The sequence below is a fragment of the Ipomoea nil genome, unplaced genomic scaffold (assembly GCF_001879475.1).
Source record: "Ipomoea nil cultivar Tokyo-kokei standard unplaced genomic scaffold, Asagao_1.1 scaffold0900, whole genome shotgun sequence".
Taxonomy (NCBI): Eukaryota; Viridiplantae; Streptophyta; class Magnoliopsida; order Solanales; family Convolvulaceae; genus Ipomoea; species Ipomoea nil.
The window spans coordinates 1,606,760-1,627,500 of NW_017617328.1; the positions used below are offsets into that span (position 1 = coordinate 1,606,760).

The window sequence follows — 20,741 nt, forward strand, 5'->3', positions numbered from 1 at the left end:
ATTGGAATTTAATGTGTGGGGTGGGGGTGGGGGGATTGTAAAGTTGGTAGCTTTTGAACAACCTGACCTTTTATTAATTAGCCTGTGAACAAGGGAGCAGGCAGAAAGCAAAGGGACAGCTTACCATTTAGTCACTCCATACCTTAACCACATGACAAGTAAATTAATAACGTACCGCGAATGGTGAGAAGAGATCATTGTTTGAACTTTGGTTGTGACGGTGTAAAAATTATGCATAAAGTTAGCAAATTCTTTGTGATATCAACATTTGACCATGTTTTTCTCTTAAATGTTCTTACGTGGACTTGGGTGTGGATAGCCATTGAGGTTGGAGATTCAACCTTTTTTTGGAGAAGTAAATTAATAATGTATTCATCATACAGGAGTGAGATTTGTCTAGTGCATATCTTCAGATAGTGACTATAACATTTTGGTTTTCCTCGTTACCAAAAAAAATGCATTTATCACTGTCCCCCATTGTTGGCAAATTATAATGTCCTGTCATAATTGTGAATATAGAGTTCAAAAAGTATGAACACAGAGTTCTATAATTATGAACATAGAGTTATGTTATTGTGATAAATACGAAGTTCAAAAATTATAAACATAGAGTTTTATAATTATGAACATAGAGTTCCGTAATTATGAATATAGAACCGTGTCCACCTTGCAAGGTGGACACGGTTCCACGACATAACAATTGCCTATTGTTCAATCATTATATTATTGTGTGGACCATGGTTCACACAAGTTGTATGGACCACATTTTGTATACTATAAAATAATGTACATTCAGTACAAAAATAATGTACATTGTATTCAGAGGATGTACATTATTTTTGTACTGAGTGTACATTATATTGTATAATGTACATACAGTACAAAAATAATGTACATTTAGTATATTAAAAATATATTTTTTGTTATAGTCCACATAACATTAGGTGGACCATGGTCCACACAATAATTTGTCCATATTGTTGGGTTGGGCTCTTCTTTATTGTTTCCTTTGACCCGCTATCCCCGGATAGCCCACTCTTCGATCTTTCAATCGTCATGTTGTGCATCCGTGTGCACCATGCAAAAACGACGTCGTTTTGACTAAAAATGCGCTTTACACTTAAAAAAAAATTCAGTTTCGATTCCCCTCAATAGCATTATGTTGTTCATTCATTCTGGATTTTAGTTCATTGAATCTGGATTTTTAGTTCATTGATTCTGGATTTTTAGTTCATTGATTTTGGATTTTTAGTTCATTGATTCTCAATTTTTAGTTCATTTGTTATGGATATTTAGACGGGAAATCGAAACTGATTTTTTTTTTTCATTCATGCTGGATATTTAGTTCATTCATTATGGATTTTTAGTTCATTCATTCTGGATTTTTAGTTCATTGATTATGGATATATAGTTCAAATTATGCACAACATAATGTTGTTGCCGGGAATCGAAACTGATTTTTTTTTTAAATGGACGCGCGTTTTTAGTCAAAACGACGTTGTTTTTGCATCCGTGTGCACCATCATAATTTGCCTCGACCTTTCAAACCCATTTTTTGATAAAGTGTAGTTTACTTTTCCTATATGGTTTACGAGTTATTATATATGAGTGAGAATTTTTTAATATATACTATTGGGTATGTAGTGGTAGCAAATTTCCCTTGCTGCCCAATCAGAGATGTGGCCCAGATAATGAATTGGGTCTGGATAACTCTTATAGGCCTCATGATTTCAAGCCCAACATAGCATACAACTCATCAGCCCAGACCAACAGAACTATGTAGACTAGCCTACATGGTTCCCATAGGCAATTTATATCGTGCACCATGGCACACATTGCATTGTGCGTCCTGGTGCAAAACGACGTCGTTTTGCGGCAATTTATATCCTACACCACAGCGCGCGTTGCACTATGCGCCCAGATGCAAAACGACGTCGTTTTAATTTTTTTTTTTTTTTTTGAAATTTTCTGCTCCAGTGAATGGCAGTAGTTTTTTCTTTAAAAAAAACTCGTTGTTCAAGAATGCACATAATGTTATACTAGAATACACATAATTGTATACATGAATGTACATAATTAATTAATTATATAACAAAATATGCATACTCTTTTTAAAAGATAATACACATAATCTAACATAATACATAATAAACATAAACTTTTAACATAATACACACAAATTTTCTGATTCGGATGTACATAATTGTATAAAAAGAATGTACATAATTGTATAAAAAATGTACATAACTGTATGAACCAATACACATAACTGTATGAACAAATACACATAACTGTGTGAACAAATACACATAATCCCAGCAACTTCCTACCGCGCCTCCCAAAACGATCCCAAAACGACGTCGTTTTGGGAGGCGCGTGGCGCACAGTGCTATGTGCGCCGTGGTGTAGGGTATAACGATTGTCGTTTTGCACTTTAAAAAAAAAAAATCATTTTTCCGTGTTTGCTGTTAATTTGTTAAAAAAAATTAATGTTTTAAAAATGTACATAATTGTATATGAGAATGTAAATAATTGTATATAAGAATGTACATAATTGTATATGAGAATGTACATAAATTTTTAACTGTTAAAAAAATCGCGTGTTCGAATACATAATTGTATTAAAAAAATGCACATAATTGTATAAAATAATGTACATAATTGTATACCAGAATGTACATAATTGTATAACATAATGTAAATAATTATATAACATAATACACATACACTCCGTTGCGTCAATTCCCCATACAACTTAACAAAACGACGTCATTTTGGCAAGCGCAAGGCGCACAATGCTATGTGCACCGTGGTGTAGGGTATGACGATTCCCTTTGAGTTTGAGCCTTCTATATGGCAACATTTTTTTTGATTGTTCATCAAATGTTTAATATCAGTTGTTGCTCTAAGGATGCCCAACAAGTCAACTGCAAATAGAAGTGGATATGACTCAGGTCAATCCCCAAGTATCTCAGATTGGTCTCGAGTTAAAAAGAAGATTGGGACGACTACATCTATAAAGGTTAATCTTAGGTTAAGTTAACTACAAATAGAAGTGGCCATCATGGCTTTAAGTCAATTCCAAACTATCCCAAATTGATCTCAAGTTGAGAGAAGATTAGGATAATTAGATCTATAGAGGTCAATCTTAGGTCAAGTTAACCACAAATAGAAGTGGTCATGGGTCAAGTCAGTCTCGTTCTATCTAAGACTAATCTCGAGTTGAGGGAAGATAAAAATGACCAACTCTGTAAAGATCAATCTTAGGTTAGGTGAAACTTAAATATACTGTATTGCAGTTTTCAAGGCTCGATCACGTGTTTTTATCTACCATTTACTATTTACCATTCAAGAACCAACTGAACTGTCTATGCATACTCAAACTAACTACAAACTTATTGAAATGATTTGAAGAAGTTAAGTGCTCAACCGTCCAACATTATATCTACCAATAAAAACACACCATAAAAATCTGCTTAAAAATTCAACAAGAAGATTTGTTGTTAATGACATTAGTACATTACCCAATGCATGAACCCACAAATCACAATTATTTGATTAATTATTATAATTATAATACAAGGTAAAAAGGCAAATAATATCTCATCAAATTTGTTGGTGGCCTGGTGGACCTCCAATAAATATTTTACCCCATCCCCATTGGCTTAGAGTCACTCATGCCCCTCTATGCATCATTTTCCTCATCCCTTTACCTCTATATATGAATCACCATAATTGCACATCATATCATCATAGCCACAAAATATCCCTTTCCCATTTTCCTTTCTACACATACTTTGCTAGTCTAATCAATATAATGTAATTCAATCAAGGGAAATCATTTATCTCAAATAATCTTTTCAACCCACACTTAATTAGTCACTCCTCAAGTACCAAAAGAGAACAAAATAATGATGATATTCATAGTAAAGATTAGAAGAAGAGAAAAGAAAGAGAGAATATGATAATCAGGTTGAATTGAACATACGTGTTAAAAATTAACGAGGGTCTGATTGGTGAGTAAATAGACGAAAAATATAAGAAATTTTGGGGAAAGAGAATTTAATTCATGTATTTGAATTGTGAATGGATAAAAGACGACTAGATTGTTATGACTCTACGGTCCTTGTTGTATTCTATCTCTTAGTTATTATTCTTTGTATATATTCTTGTACACAGTTTCAGAGTTCTCATTTGGTATATATAGCTAGGTTTCGGACGGTCTCTCAGGCTACTACCATTTCTCCCCTGGTGGCTTCTGTCACCTCTTTCTACAGTACATCACTTTGTGTCTATTAAACCGACTACTCAAAAAATTTTATTTTGACTGTACACAACTGGTGTCATTTCTTCGAGATTAGATAAAACACCCTAGATCCCTTCCAGTGGATTTAACAATTTAAATTCGTGAAAATTAAAACATACTAATTATTGCCTGTAGGGTTGATTCATTAGGATGGTTCCAGAATTCATGCAAGAATTGAATTAACAACACAGAAGTCGAAGAAGATTACAATAAAAATGAAATGGAGCTATCTAGCAATGATGGAAGAACAACACTTTTGCGGCTCATATGATCATGGCCTACCTCCTCCCACTTCCAATGCAAGCAACAGCCAATAGTATAATTATATTATTATTATTTTTTTAAAAGCTGTAAAAAAAGTTTTTTTTTTTTTTTTTCTTGAAAAAGTGCAAATAAACAACAGAAAAGTGCAAATAAAAAAAAGGGAGGAAAAGTGCAAAAAAAATATGGGTATCAAAGAAGCCAACGGGTAGCTCAAATGACAAATGAGTTCTTTTTGTGTGGAAGTTATAATTTTGGGATAATCAGAGTTCAATTTTCACAAGTGACAATTCTCTCTGGACCAGCTCCAGTGCCTTCCAGAGCGAGCAGAGATTAGTCGGGACGTACTCAAATCGTAAGACGGACGGAGAAAGACCCGAAAAATCTCGTGGTTTGCACTCAAAAAAAAAAAAAGGGTATCATATCACAGCACATCTTCAAAGGAGATGAAGATGAGCATTGGCCTACTCTTGTGTAGATTAAAGAAAAGGAACAAGAAACAGACAAAATGGAAGAATACTTGTAAAGTAATTATCAAACCATTTTGTGTGTCTCATACATCTGAGGAAAAAATGGGGAAGAGACAACACGGGTTGTGGAGGGAGAAAAGTCATTATCATTCCTAGTTAAGGTTCCACCTCCCCCCCCCCCCCCCCCAACTGTTTCTCTAGAACCTGCTTATCAAGTCATTTTCAAGTTTAGTTAACCCCCCCCCCCTCCCACCCCACCCCCGGCCACTCTACTAGCTCTCTAATTAATCTTGCTCCACCTTTAAGATTTTGATTGTGGACGGTTCTTTTAAATTACTTTTTAATTTGTGTCTGATAACGTAATAGAAGAATTAAATTTTTTGGGTGACAAGGGAAACTTGCATGTAACTACTAAATATATAAGGAGGATAAATTAAATAAAAACATGATACCCCTATAAAAAGTATATATGGACGAATCTCACTCGCCCATTTAGGTTCATCAATGATTTAGGATTTTAGTGCAAAATTAAAATATGAGTCAATTTTATAATTATTATAAACTTTCAAATTTGTAATATTTATAAAACTAACCCCGTTATTTTCTCTTTGTTTTTTCAATCACCTTCAACTATTGATGATCTACCCAAATGGATGGATATATGGGATTAATTAATAACAATGTTGCAAAACAATTTTATAATTATTATAAACTTTCAAATTTGTAATATTTATAAAACTAACCCCGTTATTTTCTCTTTGTTTTTTCAATTACCTTCAACTATTGATGATCTACCCGAATGGATGGATATATGGGATTAATTAATAACAATGGATATATGGGATTAATTAATAACAATGTTGCAAAAATCTCGCCAACTGCGCCTAAGCTGATAGTTGGATACACATTAATGGATATATGCTCACACGCCCCCTCACGTGAGTTGGATACACATTAATGGATATATGCTCACACGCCCCCTCACGTGTATGGTGGATTCCAACCAACACGTGGACCGGTAAACCGTAGTCGCTTATTCGAACCCATGACCTTTGGTCTGGCTCTGATACCAAATTAAAACATGTGCTCCATCTCAACTAAAAGCCTAAGCTGATAGTTGGATACACATTAATGGATATATGCTCACAAACCATAATCAGTAGTCTAGGCGGCTGGCCATCTAGGTGGTCGACTAGGCCGCCTAGGCCGCATAGGCATCGACTAGGCTATCTAGGCACCGAATAGGTCGCCTTGTCGGCCGATTAACTATGTTTCCTTCTTTTTTAAATGGGTTATTTCACTAAAAGCGACATCGTTTTGAGTGAAATAACCCTAAATTGTTTAAACTCTAGATGTTTTTTAGGTTAATATTTAATATTTTAGTATTAACTATTAAAGTATCAAATAGTTTATAATTATCAAGTCTTAAAAAAAATTTAAAAATTCTAAACAAATTTTAAAAATAAAAAATAAAATAGAAAATACACAGGCGCCTAACGATTTTTTCAACCATGATTAATAAGCACTTTTTTTTTTTTTTTTTACCTAGAGACGTGTTCTCATTCGAATCAGACCCTATATGTCATTGGCTTAACTTTTTTTTTTTTTTTTTTTTTCCACATATGAATAGGCCGGAGAGAAACATATTACATGAATCTAGTTCTAATGCACTAATCAGATACCAATGGTAATCTTTTTTGTCATTTTACATACGGGTCTTAATTCCAACAAGATTAAAATATTACCTAAGTACTTATTATATTTTTTTTAAAAAAAAATCAAAGTCTAAATATCTAGCCGAACCAACAATTATAAAGTAGTAATGGTGGGATTAGAAATGGGTATGTTATTGATACTGACACAGTAAATATGATGATTGATGATATGATTAAGAAGGTTGAAAATTTTGGGTATGGCATGCAGCTTAAGGTTAGTGTGTAGGGAACGCAGCACAACCTCAGCAGTCCCACGAAACCGCCCAAAATTAGAACCCTACTTGAATTGCTTGCTTTACACTATAACTTGTTGGCCAAAGCAACCCCACCACCCCCACCCTGCAATAAAAATTAGAAAAAAAAATTGGGGTAACTCACTAACCTCATCCAAGTTAGTCAGGTTGTTAACTCGGTGCCCACATGAGCAGCTCAGTTGGTCACAGATGTGAAGTTTGGGAACAATGGCTTGGGATCGAGTCTGATCAGCAATAGTGTGGGAGCAACCTCTCAAAGTGAGGGGGGCTCCTTGTGCGCAGTAAGCAAATGTCTTGCATCTGTGTTCAGCTGAGTTACCATGATTTACATCATTCCCAGTAAGCAAAGGTCTAACATATGTATTCAGCTGAGTTACCATGATTTACATCATTCTAGATGCTCTGTCGGGTCAGGGCGTGGAGGGACTTGGGGTTGGGGATTCAACCTTTATTTACATAGTGTATACCTTCGAGTAGTGATTACGGGTTTTCTCATCACTCAAAAAAAAAAATTAGAAAAGATAAATCAATAAAGAAACTTTAATTATATGTATGCAGATAATGGTGGTACTTGGTCTCTATATATGGTCCTACTAGCCCTACAACAACCATTGTTGGTCCCAAGGAAAAACATTATAAGTTCAAGAATCAGTAGCTTATAATTCTTGCTAGATTTTATGTTTGTTTTTTTTTTTCCTGCTCTATTTTTGGTCTGGCGGCTAAAGGATAGTTCACACCTCATGTCTTGAAATATATAGATGCATGGATACACAGATACATACACACACACATATATTTATGTGTGTATGTGTGTATGGTGTTCATACAATGACAATGTTGTTATGTATGTGCTTTTGATTGAGCAATACCAGAAATGATTTTGCCTGGCCTTGTGCCAATTTTCCATGGTTCTTATGATCATTTCCACCGAGGGGTTTCAAAACATGCAGCACAACAAGTGCATATTTAGCTAGGGTTTGAAACATGTGACAATTGGTTGGCATGCTTAATGTTGAGGATAAATATAAACCTTAAGGGGTAATTCTAGTCAAGCTGCGCTGGTTGAAAAATTGGTTTAATTTAATAATAACAAAGGACTTCAAGTTTGACTCTTTGAGCTAAGGAAGCTGCCTACTGGCTATCGGTTTGGACCGATCAGTGAGCTGAGCTAAGGAAGCTGCCTATTGACTCTTGGTTTGGACCGATCAATTATATAGGCAATCTAGGTTGATTAATCATTTAATCGCATTGTAATTCTCTATGAATTAAGATTGATCACAAGATAAATTTCATCAAAAGTGTGCATTCAAGTAATTGTTACAGTCAAAAAAAAAAAAAAGAAGTAATTGTTACAGTTTTTTTTGTCTTTTTGTAAATCAAAGATAAATGCATGCTTGTGGCCAGTCAAGTTTACAGTTATTAGTTGTCATCGGATCCTATGCAATTAGTGTTTTCCATCTGACACGCATGAATACAAAAGAACTCTTTTTGCGTTTCAAATGTACCTTCGTTCTTTTCCCAATGAACATGAACTAAACAAAGTGCATCCAACAATAATTCATGTATACATTCTCAACCTATTGAAAATTAATAAGTTAATATTGGAAAATTATGTTGTGCATACAGATACAAAAACGACATCGTTTTATTAAAAAACTCGCATCTCACTTAAAAAAAAAAAAAAAAAAAAAAAAAACCAGTTTCGATTCCCAGCAACAACATTATATTGTGCATAATTTGAACTATATATCCAGAATCAATGAACTAAAATTCCATAATGAATGAACTAAATATTCATAATGAATGAACTAGATATCCATAATGAATGAACTAAATATCCAGCATGAATGAAAAAAAATCAGTTTTGATTCACGTCTAAATATCCATAATCAATGAACTAAAATTCCAGAATCTATGAACTAAAATTCCAGAATGAATGAACAACGTAATGCTATGGAAGGGAATCGAAACTGATTTTTTTTTTTTTTTTTTTTTTAAAGTGGGATGCGCATTTTTAATAAAACGACGTCGTTTTTGCATCATCAGCATAACAATGCGTTAATACTGTCTCCACTGAAACTCGAATTCATAACCTCTCACTTGAAAGAGTCACTTCCTGCCACTTGACCAGAAAGTCTTTGCCCAACATTGGGTACTTACTTTGTCTAAAGATGTTTTTTTTTTTTTAAAATAAAATAATAATAATAATAATAATAATAATAATAATAATAATAATAAATAAATAAATAAAGACAAATTATTGTATGGACCATGGTCCACACAGCTGTGTGGACCATGAATGTAATATACATTTTTAATATACTAAAAGTACATTATCTGTGTATTGAATGTACATTATTTGATAATATATAAAAGATCATGTATTTTCAAATAATGTACTTTATGTATACAAATAATGTACTTTATTTATTTATTTTGGGTGGCTTGGGAAACCCGCAATTTCACTACGATTGTACTAAGCATACCCTATTCATGTCTAATAACTTACCAATTGAGAAGCAAATTGCACTAGAAAGATTATGTGCAATGGCTCAACTAAAAAATGTTAGCAATAATTGAATTCGTAACTTGGTATAAAAATCATGCTCCACCCACTTTGTCACCAAAAAAATATAGGCCCTGTTTGGTAAATGGTTGTTAGCTGTTAGCTGATTGTGTTAATTAGAGGGTATAACTAGTTGATAACATTAGCTGTTGTAGAAAAGTGTTTGATAAATTAGCTATTAGCTGATAGTTGTTTGGTATAATTTTTTTTATGAAAAAGTTAATTGAATTTGTAGTAACTTTTCGAATTTTAGCATTTTGGAGTTGTAAAAAGCTAATTAATCAAATACTTGTATTAATATTTTAACTAAATCAAATAATTAATAGTGGTCAAATAAATCAATATTGACTTATAGGCCAATTTTTTACCAAACAGACCCTAGTATTTTTCTGGGTTGGTACTAATTACATAAGTGTCATTTTCCAAAGAAATGATTAATAAATCTATTGAAATTAGTTTAAATAATAATAAGAAGATCTAAGAAGGGAAAAGGGTCTTCTCATGGGATGCAATAATTAATTATTAGTTTGTTGAATATATATATATATATATATATATATATATATATATATATATATATATATTTAAATTTTAAAATATTCAAAAAGTGCAAAGGTCGGTAGATCATATAGGATTGCAATGATTCTCATAGATTGGGTTGTTGATGTGTCCTCTCTTTTATTTAAAAAATATATATTTTCAAAATAATTTATTATTACCTCACCAATATATATATTCAAGGGATAAGGGTCAAATAGGCCATCGAACTGCACACGATAAAACAATTAGGCCATTGAACCTAAAAAACCAACAATTAGGTCCCTAAACTAATCAATTTCAAACAATTCTTCCAATTTGAAGGTTTCCAACAGGTCAACAGTCTATAGGGCCGAAAAACTAGCCTAGACTTTTTAAACAAATGGAAGTAGGGGTTTTTTGAAGTTTTTTCTTTTTCTTTTTCTTGTAAATAAAAAATTTTTGTGAGACTCACTTAATATGAATAAAAGCCTAATGTTGTGCGTTTGGCGCCCAGATGGCACGTGCAATGCACACGCCAGCTGGGCACATGAATGTTGTTTTTATTTATTCATTTTGGTCAGAATTTTTTTTTTTTTTTTACTCCTTTTCTCTTCTCCCACCTGGCCTGACAAAAATCAAGCAAAAAAATTAAACAATTGAGGTTGCTCTAAATGCCTCTAAAGAGATGACTAAGTGTGTGGAGCTTGATTTTGGTATTAGAACTTTAGAAGGTTATAAGTTTAATTTTTGTTAGTACCCTCCGACCTTTTCAGTTGAACCCACCACACAAGTCTTTTCCAGATAATTAATTGAGATTTATCCAATACATACATGAGATAGTATTTATGATTTCTCGTGATTTATTTAAAAAGAAAAAAAAAAGTGTGAGCTAAATGCAAAGGAAATAATATGCATGAAAAACGAGTGTAAAAGAAGACGAATGAAAGCGCGACGGGTGGCAGGTGAATGGTGGTGAGGGTGTCTCTATCATATCGGACCACAAATGATGATTAGCTTAATGACATGGACAGCCAGGAATTGAAGTCCGAGGTGGCGTACTGACCAGGCGCCACGTGGGCAAGGGCGGCGCACCAAACAGACAGAGAAAGCTGGATTGTAGCAGCAGATCAGAACACAGTAATAGTAGAGGTGGTTTGAATAGAGACGATGGAAAGTTGAGAGAAAATTAAAGTGTAACGGCGGCGGAGGAGAGGTGGCGTGAGAAATGGAAGTGCACGCCGTCCAAACAACCTAATATATATAACTTCGCCTTTCATGTATATATATATATGTATAATGTATCTGCACCCAACCCCACGCGTAATCATCAATCACCACCCTCTTCTTCTCCTCCTATGGACAACTAACAACAACAAAACAAAATACAAATAAAACAAAAAAATATTGTCAACATCTATCACCAATTCAACACAAGTGCTAATAGTATTGCAAATAATATGATTGTAATAAATATTATTGTAACCCGTTTAGTTTGGGTTGATAGTATCTGGTGTTATCATTATAAATGATTATTATTCGATTTGATAGGGCATTCTAAATAGGAATGTTAATCGTAACTCAAAGCATATGAGCTAACTTGATAAGACTGAAAAATTATAAGATTTGGACTCTAAATCAGTCAAGCTCACTTAGTCCATTAACTCAATTACCAATAAAAACTTCAATTAGTAAAAGTCTTACCCTACTCTCTCTCTCTCTCTCTCTCTCTCTCTATATATATATATATATATATATATATAAGATTTGGTGCGACTACTACTTCTTATGCGGTCATGTAACTTTGCACCATTATGTATGAACAAATGCTCTATCACGTGTTCAGATATGCATCAGGGTGTGGTGTATTTCTTAGCACCACTCAATTTGTAAAAATGCACCATGCCTTTGGTGTATTTTAACATGTGATAGTGCATCTTTGCATACATAGTGATGCAAAGTCGCACGATCACACGGGAAGCAGTAACCAATTCAACTTTTATATATATATATATATATATATATATATATATATATATATATATATATATATATATATAGAAAACTATTCAGATGTACATTCTCATTTTAATATTGGTGTGCACCAGAAAAGCACCATATATATATATATATATATATAGAGGCGGGTTCAGGTGCGGCAGTGTCTTACGGTGCGGTTATTTCTTACGGTGCGGCAACACCAATAGTTCACCAAATATGCACCATCAACGTTAGGAAATACACCACACAAAACAGAGTAAACAGAGCCCTGCATCACCAAACACACACCATTAGGTGTGAGTAAAAACACCATACACTGTTCGGAAATACACCATTGGGGGTGGTGAGTTATATGGTGTGTTTTTTTGAGTCTGTGGTGTATTTTGTGATGTTTTATTACATTTCATTGGGGTGTGTTTTTATTACACTGTTGGTGCATATTGTTAACACTGTTGGTGTATTCTGGAATTTGACCGCACCGCCGCACCATAAGACCCGGCCGCATATGAGCGCTCTTCTATATATATATATATATATATATATATATATATATATATATATATATATATATATATATATGATTATTTTCAAATACAAAACCCCCTTAAAATATAAATTTCTCTTAAAATACAAACTGTGTGCATGTAAGTATGTTAATGTGTGCACGAGCTTTGATGGATGGTTGTGTTTTTTTTTTCCTTCCACGCGCTGTGTGCATGTAAGTATGTTAATGTGTGCACGAACTTAAGTTTGTATTTTAAGGAGGGTTTGTATTTGAATGCAACTATATATATATATATATATATATATATATAATTTCTTAGCTTGTATATTGAAATTTCATCGATTCCGAATTGAAACGAACTGAACTGGGATCAGGTCTAGTATCAATACACATAAAATTTCCAACTATTTATTGTTTGGTTAGGTTAAGTTTGCAAGACTCCATGTGTATGTATATGTGTGCATGCGCCTGTATATACACACATCCAAAAGATATATATTATATACTAATTAGCTAACTAAGATGAACAAACTATATACTAATCCAACTTAAGTAATTAATTAAAGAACAATACCTTCTAGAAAATTGCAAAAAGAAAAAGTTATCACTAAAAAGCTACTAATTTTTAATAGGGATTATTTTTAAGTCACCACTCATTATAAAGACGGTTGGTTTGAAAGTCACAAGATTCTAAATATGATTCTCGATTTGAGTTAGTCAGTTATAAGTAACTTAAACTGATTTACTTCATTATTGTCCTTTGTTAGCTAGGTCACAAGACGGACTTCACTCATAATAATATACACATTTGAATAGTGGGTCTGAGTTAGATTAATCACAATACCATGGATTAGGAGATTAATGAACAATTAATCTGCATCTATCCCCAGGGGGGTGGGTTATTAATATAATAATATATTTTTTCTTTATTTTTATTGGCAGCATACTGTCATATTCAGGCATTCCTTTATGTGTTGTCCACCTGCTTATCCCATTAATCCATCCAATCCAAAGTCTTTATTTATATGTCTCTCACCACTAACATTTCAACCAACACCTTCTCATCTGCAACTATCCATTCTTCCTTAGCTTCAATCTCTCTCTCTCTCTCTCTCTCTCTCTCTCTCTCTCTCTCTCTCTCTGCAAGCTAGCTAGCTAGGTTGATAATCTCTGGTCAGTCCCTTCTGCAAATTTTATGTTCCTTAATTTCATATTATTATTATATATTCTTGCATGCTCAGATCATCCATTTTCTGTTTGTTATGAGAATTACACTGTTATAATGATATGCATGCATTCTTATCTGCATCAGATTCATCACAATCACACAACGTTCTGCTCATTACCATGCAACTTTAATTATCAACTGGAAAACCCAAAAACCAACTAACCCCCACCACTCACACAATACATATGTTATTAGTAGTTTTTGCTGTTGTTTTGTTATAAAAGTAATAATCATTCATTTCGAATTTTGGAGCTCAAAATTAGTGGTTGAAAGGTATATTGGGGTCCCGTCATCCTCATGGCCCTCAGATCAGTTGTTGATTGGAGTGGATGGGAAATATATATCTTTCTGGGAATTGAATGATAACTAATGAATAGTGTTCATTGGGCATGGAGTGGTGTATGAAATGGATGGATGGTATAGCTAGGATTGAAGAAATGGTGGGACAATAACCTCATTAAGTTGGTCGAACAGTTAATTTGAAAACCACAAGGTTCTAAGTTCGACTCTCTGTAAGAGCTGTCTATTGACCTTGTCTTGTTCCGACCACTTTTAGCATCCGGAAAAACTTTTGTTGCTATTTCCGATCACTTTTTGCTTTCAACTTAATATAAGATCATTTTTAGGTGGTCAGAAATTTCATAATTTCCAGCAGTGGCGGATTTTTTCAGATGTAGTTAGCGATTGGGAGTTTTTGGGTAAATTAAAGAATTGAAGATGGAGATGGAAAAAGAAAGTTAAGTTCTTGTGGCAATCATGGAGTAGAATGCACTCAAAGAAATGATTTCAACATGCTTTCTAGCTATATCATATCCTGTTGGTTTCCTTAAGGAAAAATGGTCAAATTTTGCTGCTAAGCTAACATGCTTTACTGTTACATTATATTGCTTACTTAGGCTCCCTTTGGGAGAGCGTTTTGGGGGTCTCGTGTGAGCTTTTAGAGGCATTTCAAGGCAATTTAAGGGTGTGTTTAGTTAATGGATTTACACATTAGGAATGAGAATCAAAATCATAGTTAGCGTTTGATTGATAACTTTTTAAAACACAACTATGAGATTTGATTACCCCTTCAATTAAAAATTTCATTCCATAATTAAAAAGGTATCGTTCCATCTTATTGGTAATATGATATGATTTTTAAGTTTGGATTAGGGCTTTTAGATTTGTGTTTTGATTTTTTTTGTTCATATTGGTCATTGGTGCTTTGGAGGTCATTATATTATGATCAAAATTTTTTTTTTTTTTTTGTATTTTTAAAACCGTTATTCCCATTATAGGGTCATACATAACCAAACATCAATGTTGATAATCATTCCAATTCCATTCTACTACCAAACATGCAAAATATTTTCACCAAAACTCATACCATTATTACCAAGTATTTGATTCTCATTCCGATTCCGATTCCCATGTGCCAAACAAACACACCCTAAGTAAGTAGAACATAATTATTACAGCAGAAAGTCATGAGTTTGATTCTTGCCAACATCATCCTTGTCGAACCCTTTAATTTGTGGGTAATTGTGTAAGAGTAGGGCACCACCAGATAGTGATCGTGAGTTTCTTCAATCACAAGGAAACAAAAAACCTATATTTTCTTAGTGATATTGGGTAATTAGCTAGCTAAAAATGAGTAATTCTCATAGATGGATCCCTCCACCCATCCTTTTTTAAGTTAATAATGCCCTTTTGCCTCACGAATGGAGTTGAATAAAAGGAATGATGAGAAATCTACAAGACAAGGAAGTGTGAAATTCACTCACTTTTGTGGGCAGGCATCACATCATTTTACAGGAATGTCTGTCTTACACATTAAAGTTGTTTTTTCTTTTTAATGTTATCCTCAGATCATAATAACCTAAGGAGCCAAGAAAATATCTTTAGAGATATCAAAGGTGGTTGTGTTGTTGCTTTGAGGACTATATATCTCACATTCACACCACTCCATATGCTGCAGTCACCATACTTCTGGTGACTCAAATCTTTACTTTTCAAGAACACAACACGCAGTACTGTGTGTTTTTTGTTTCTTTGATCAATTCTGACTTTTCTTCCTTAATCTTTTCATTCCCATTTTTCTTAGAGGTTAATTAAGGATTTGAAGATCTGTGTGTGAGATCGAATTGAAGTGATGGAGATGATGGAGTGTTGTGTCCCTCCTGGTTTCAGATTTCACCCAACTGAGGAAGAGCTTGTGGGTTATTATCTAAACAGGAAGGTTAACTCCTTGAAGATTGATCTTGATGTTATAACTGATGTTGATCTCTATAGAATTGAGCCATGGGACATTCAAGGTATGTATGTCAATTTCTTCATCTTTGATCTCTTTTCCCTTCATCAATCTCCTTCTCCATCAATTAAATCCACCTTCAATTCGGGGCAACCCTAGCTGAATTGATCAATTGAGTTGTTGGTTTCATAACTATAAAAGGTTCTGATTCAAGTTTGACTCTCAATGAGAGCGGCTTATTGGTCTTCTTGATTTGAGTCAGTCAGCTATGGTCGATTTATTGGTTTGATAACCATAAGGTTGCGATTCAAGTTTGACTAACTCTCTCCCAAATGCTCTGTTGGGTCGGAGTGTGGGGGGGTCCTTAGGGTTGGGGATTCAGCCTTTGGGGTAAGTTTGACTAACTCTCAATGAGAGAGGTCTATTGGCCTTCTTGATTTGAACCAGTCAGCTATAGACACCTAGTGCACACCTTTGGAGAGCTGCCGAGTTTCCTCATCAAAAAAAAAAAAAAAAAAAAAAAATCCACCTTCTTCATCCCTATCAAATCAAAACAATTTTGATTTTTTGTCATTTTGAGTGGTCGAAAATCTTGAATTTCATATGTGGATAAAGATTGGGTTAGGAGGGTTATAATGTTCTATATATGATGTTAAGATTAAGTATCTGTTTGTGTATATAAAATAGCATGGTATTATAATATTGGGGATTATTATATAATATTGCACATAGTAAAAAAAATAGTAAGGGTGTCAAAGTATTCATTTAATGCGAGTGGAAAATTAATTTTTACTTTTTATTTATTCATTCATGATTGCTTATTATTTTTACAATTATATTTTACAATTCATATGGAGGGATTATATATGCCAGATTACCAGTCAAATTCCTTTTCAATTGAAAATTATTAGTCACACAATACACATTTATTAAAGGGGATAGAGCAAAGTGAGAGTAGAATTTCATATTTAGAAAATAATAATAATAATAATAATAATAATAATAATAATAATAATAATAATAATAATAATAATAATTATTATTATTATTATTATTATTATTATTAATTCTATTTTTGGTCATAAATGTATAGGTGTCAGTTCACTTTTAGTCTTTTTTTTATCAGAACATCTTCATTTGATCCTAGTGTTATTGTGACATGATAATTTTTTGTCCTCCGTCAACAAAATCATTGGAATACCGTTAAATACAAGGATATTTTGATCTTTTTTTTTTATACAAAATAGGTTGACATGCTATACTTTTTATGTTTATTTATTAAAAAAAAATCCATAATTGAAGACCGAAATGCTCTTGTTCTTAACGAAATTCAAAATGTTTTGTTGATAGAGGACCAAAAATATCACAATAATACTAGGACCAAATATAAATTTTCTGAAAAAAAAAAAAAAAAAAGAAGAACTAAAAGTAGGCTGTCACCTATAAATCTAGGACCAATAATAGAATTAACTCTTATTATTATTGTTATTAAAAATTTTAATTAATTTGTTGAAAAAGGTTAGTTAACAATCCATGAAATGCTATATTGGGAGAAGGAGAAATGAGAGAGATGAGAGCCTAACCTAAGACTTTAGAGTAGGGAAAAAGCATGTAAACGTGCATTATTTCATAAATTTAAAATTTTTTGACTTGTTTTCGGTATAAGTACAAGACACCGCTGTTACTTGAATTTTTGTGACAAAATAAATGTGTAGCCATATATAACATGTGCAGAAAGATGCAAACTGGGGTACGAGGAGCAAAACGAGTGGTACTTCTTCAGCCACAAAGACCGGAAGTACCCGACCGGAACCCGGACAAATCGGGCGACGGCGGCCGGATTCTGGAAGGCCACCGGAAGAGACAAGGCGGTGATGTCTCAGGAAAAGATGATCGGAATGAGGAAAACGCTTGTGTTCTACCGAGGTAGAGCTCCCAACGGCAAGAAAACTCACTGGATTATGCATGAATATCGTCTTCAATCTTCTGAACATGCACCCCCTCAGGCATTCTTCTTCTCCTCTCTCTTAATTGCTTTAATTCATTGTTTTACATTTATTCATTATTAAATCTTTTAAATTTTTATTGACTAAGAGTCTCATAATTGATGGAGTATTATTGGAATTTGGCATGTGCTAAGCACACAATTTTTATTAATAATTCTGTCTAAAAAAAGTAGTGTGAAATGTGAATTAAGAAGATTATATCCTTAAAAAGACATTTTTTTTTTTATAATATTATATTATACTCTTTAAAAAATTAAAATAATTACTTTGAATATAATTATACTTCTGTCTTATGTCAAAAACCTTGTGATCGAGTGGTCGAGATTGTAGTTCTCTACCCAGTGAAAGTATTGACTCCTTGAATTGTGCTTAGATATATGCTACATACATTGTAACTGAGTCAGTCGTACTCAAAAAATAATTCTTTTAAAAAAAAATGTATGGTATACATTTTCTTTCTTTTTGTTCCAATTCTTCTTTTAAAAAATAAAGAATTTATACCAATAGTGAATATTGTATCTATTACAGAGTATATCTTGAAAAATAACTTCTTATTCTGGTGTTGTCGTGTAAAAAAAAAAGGTTAAAAAGAAAAAAGAAAAAAAGATAATTTTTCTTTTTAATGCTACTGACTCTATTACAATGTACAAAGAGCCAATAATGCCTCCATTGAGGCTCAAACTCACAATTTCCCATATGGAAGTCTAATTTGGGTGCCATTCAAGCACAAGGTGCTTGATATTATCATTTTAGAAAAAGACATCCGAATTGAAAATCTTATTATTACTAGTTCCCTTAATTATTGACTGATGTGTTCTATCTACTTTTTTTTCATGGGTTCTAAACAAAAATATAAATAGTAATTTCTCTTTATCAATAAGATGATCTCAATTAAAAATTTAAGTTAATAATTAAACTGTACATTTATATTTATTTGACAAATGTGAAGTTTGGATTGTGCAGGAAGAAGGATGGGTAGTATGTCGAGCATTCAAGAAACCAATCCCAAACAACAACAAACCAGCAGGCTATGAACCTTGGAACAACAACATTAACCATTCTTCTAATTACTACGTTAGAGATAACAACAACAACAACAACAACAATTGTTCTTACATGCCCACCACAACAACAACCTTAAACGCATCGAACAACAACACTCCCATTCATCATCACCAATCTTCTGTCATCAACGCCGCAACATTCAACCACCAATTAGGAACCAATTTCCCGCAATACCCTTTCACGCCGCCGCCGCAGCATCACCACCTCAGCCACGGCGGCGGATACGATCAGATCAATCAGCAGCTAGTCGAGCTCCCGCAGCTGGACAGCCCCACCGTCTCAACCAAAGACGGTGGCGGCGCAACGGCAAGCGAAGATCACGAGGATGTCGTTGACAGGAATAGCTACGGCGGCGATCATAGTTGGAAGGACTTGGATTATAAGATGATTGCGCCGGCGCCGGCGCCGGCGCAAGGGGTGATGATGAATGACGACCATCCAGTTTTGCCGTCTTATTCATTCGCTAATATGCCATTACTCATACGTGACGATGATCGTAATCACTTCAGCCATCTCCTCGAGTGCTTCCCGGATTTATAGCTCCGGATATACATAGCTCAAAATTTTTAAGTTTTAATTTTCTTTCTCGTGAATAACAATCCTCATTCGAAACAAGTTAATCAAAAGAGGTCTTTTTATTTTTGAAATTTTCGTTCACTTTTTGGGTGATCGGAAATACATGATTCTTTAGTGTTGGGGAAATGGTGTTGTAGGAGGATGACTGAAGAAAAAAATGGCTACAAAGCCTGGTAGGATTGGCTTCAATGTTTCATATCTACCATTTGACTGTTTGTTTTTTATTGTATACTCTACAAATTAAATGTGAATTTATATATGTTGCTTGATTTTCTTTTTATTTTTATTCTTATAGAAGTTAATTCTGTATACCTTATAGGCTTATATAATTTTTTTTGGCACATTGAAAAAAATAAAAATAAAAATATCAAGAACCTCAAGTAGTTATAATTATTACTATTTTGGGTGATAAGAAAAATTCGTAGCAACAACTTGAGGTTCACTGCTGGAAATTATGGAATTTCCGACCATCTGAAAGTGATCTTATATCAAGTTGAAAGTAAAAAGTGGTCGGAAATAGCAACAAAAGTTTTTCCGGATACCAAAAGTGATCGGAACAAGGCTTTCGACTTGATTTAAGATCATTTTCAGGTGGTCGAAAATTCCATAATTTTCAGCCGTGGTTGTGTACGAGGTAAACCTTGTTCCTATGTGAATAATTCACAAATCACATAGCTAGGAAAGGTAAATTGTATGAATTAAGAAGATCTATCATGTGTAACGAGCTGGACTGAAAGAGTGTAAGCAAGAATCAAACTTGTGAGTTGTGATATGAGAATCATGTTCCAACCTACTTAGTCACCCCTTTTGGAGAATTATAATTATTTTTAATTATATAATAAATATAAAATCATGATAATAACAATGAATGAGTATTCACGTACGGTATAATTTTTTTAAAAACAAATCAGATTGTTCATTAGGTTTAACACCTAGCCAGTAGCTCAATAGGTGCATACTTCTCCCACCTAGTCAATCTATCTAGCTAATAGGTCTTGGTGAACTCGATGAATTGAATTCTTAGCATTAACTTCGTGAACTC

At 33.4% G+C, this 20,741-nt stretch overlaps 1 protein-coding gene across 2 annotated transcripts; it reads left to right on the top strand.

Moving 5' to 3' along the window:
• The first annotated feature begins 15,719 nt into the window (after positions 1 to 15,719).
• Positions 15,720 to 19,968, top strand: LOC109179421 (NAC domain-containing protein 30-like). 2 transcript variants are annotated; one of them, XM_019328919.1, is made up of 4 exons: positions 15,720 to 15,831; positions 15,906 to 16,116; positions 17,787 to 18,058; positions 19,022 to 19,968. In XM_019328919.1, exons 2-4 carry the CDS (start codon positions 15,954 to 15,956, stop codon positions 19,661 to 19,663), a joined length of 1,077 nt encoding a protein of 358 aa, XP_019184464.1. In that variant the 5' UTR covers positions 15,720 to 15,831; positions 15,906 to 15,953; the 3' UTR covers positions 19,664 to 19,968. The 2 variants fall into 2 exon arrangements, with proteins under 2 accessions (XP_019184464.1, XP_019184463.1); XM_019328918.1 differs by having other exon boundaries at positions 15,721 to 16,116.
• Positions 19,969 to 20,741: the final 773 nt, after the last annotated feature.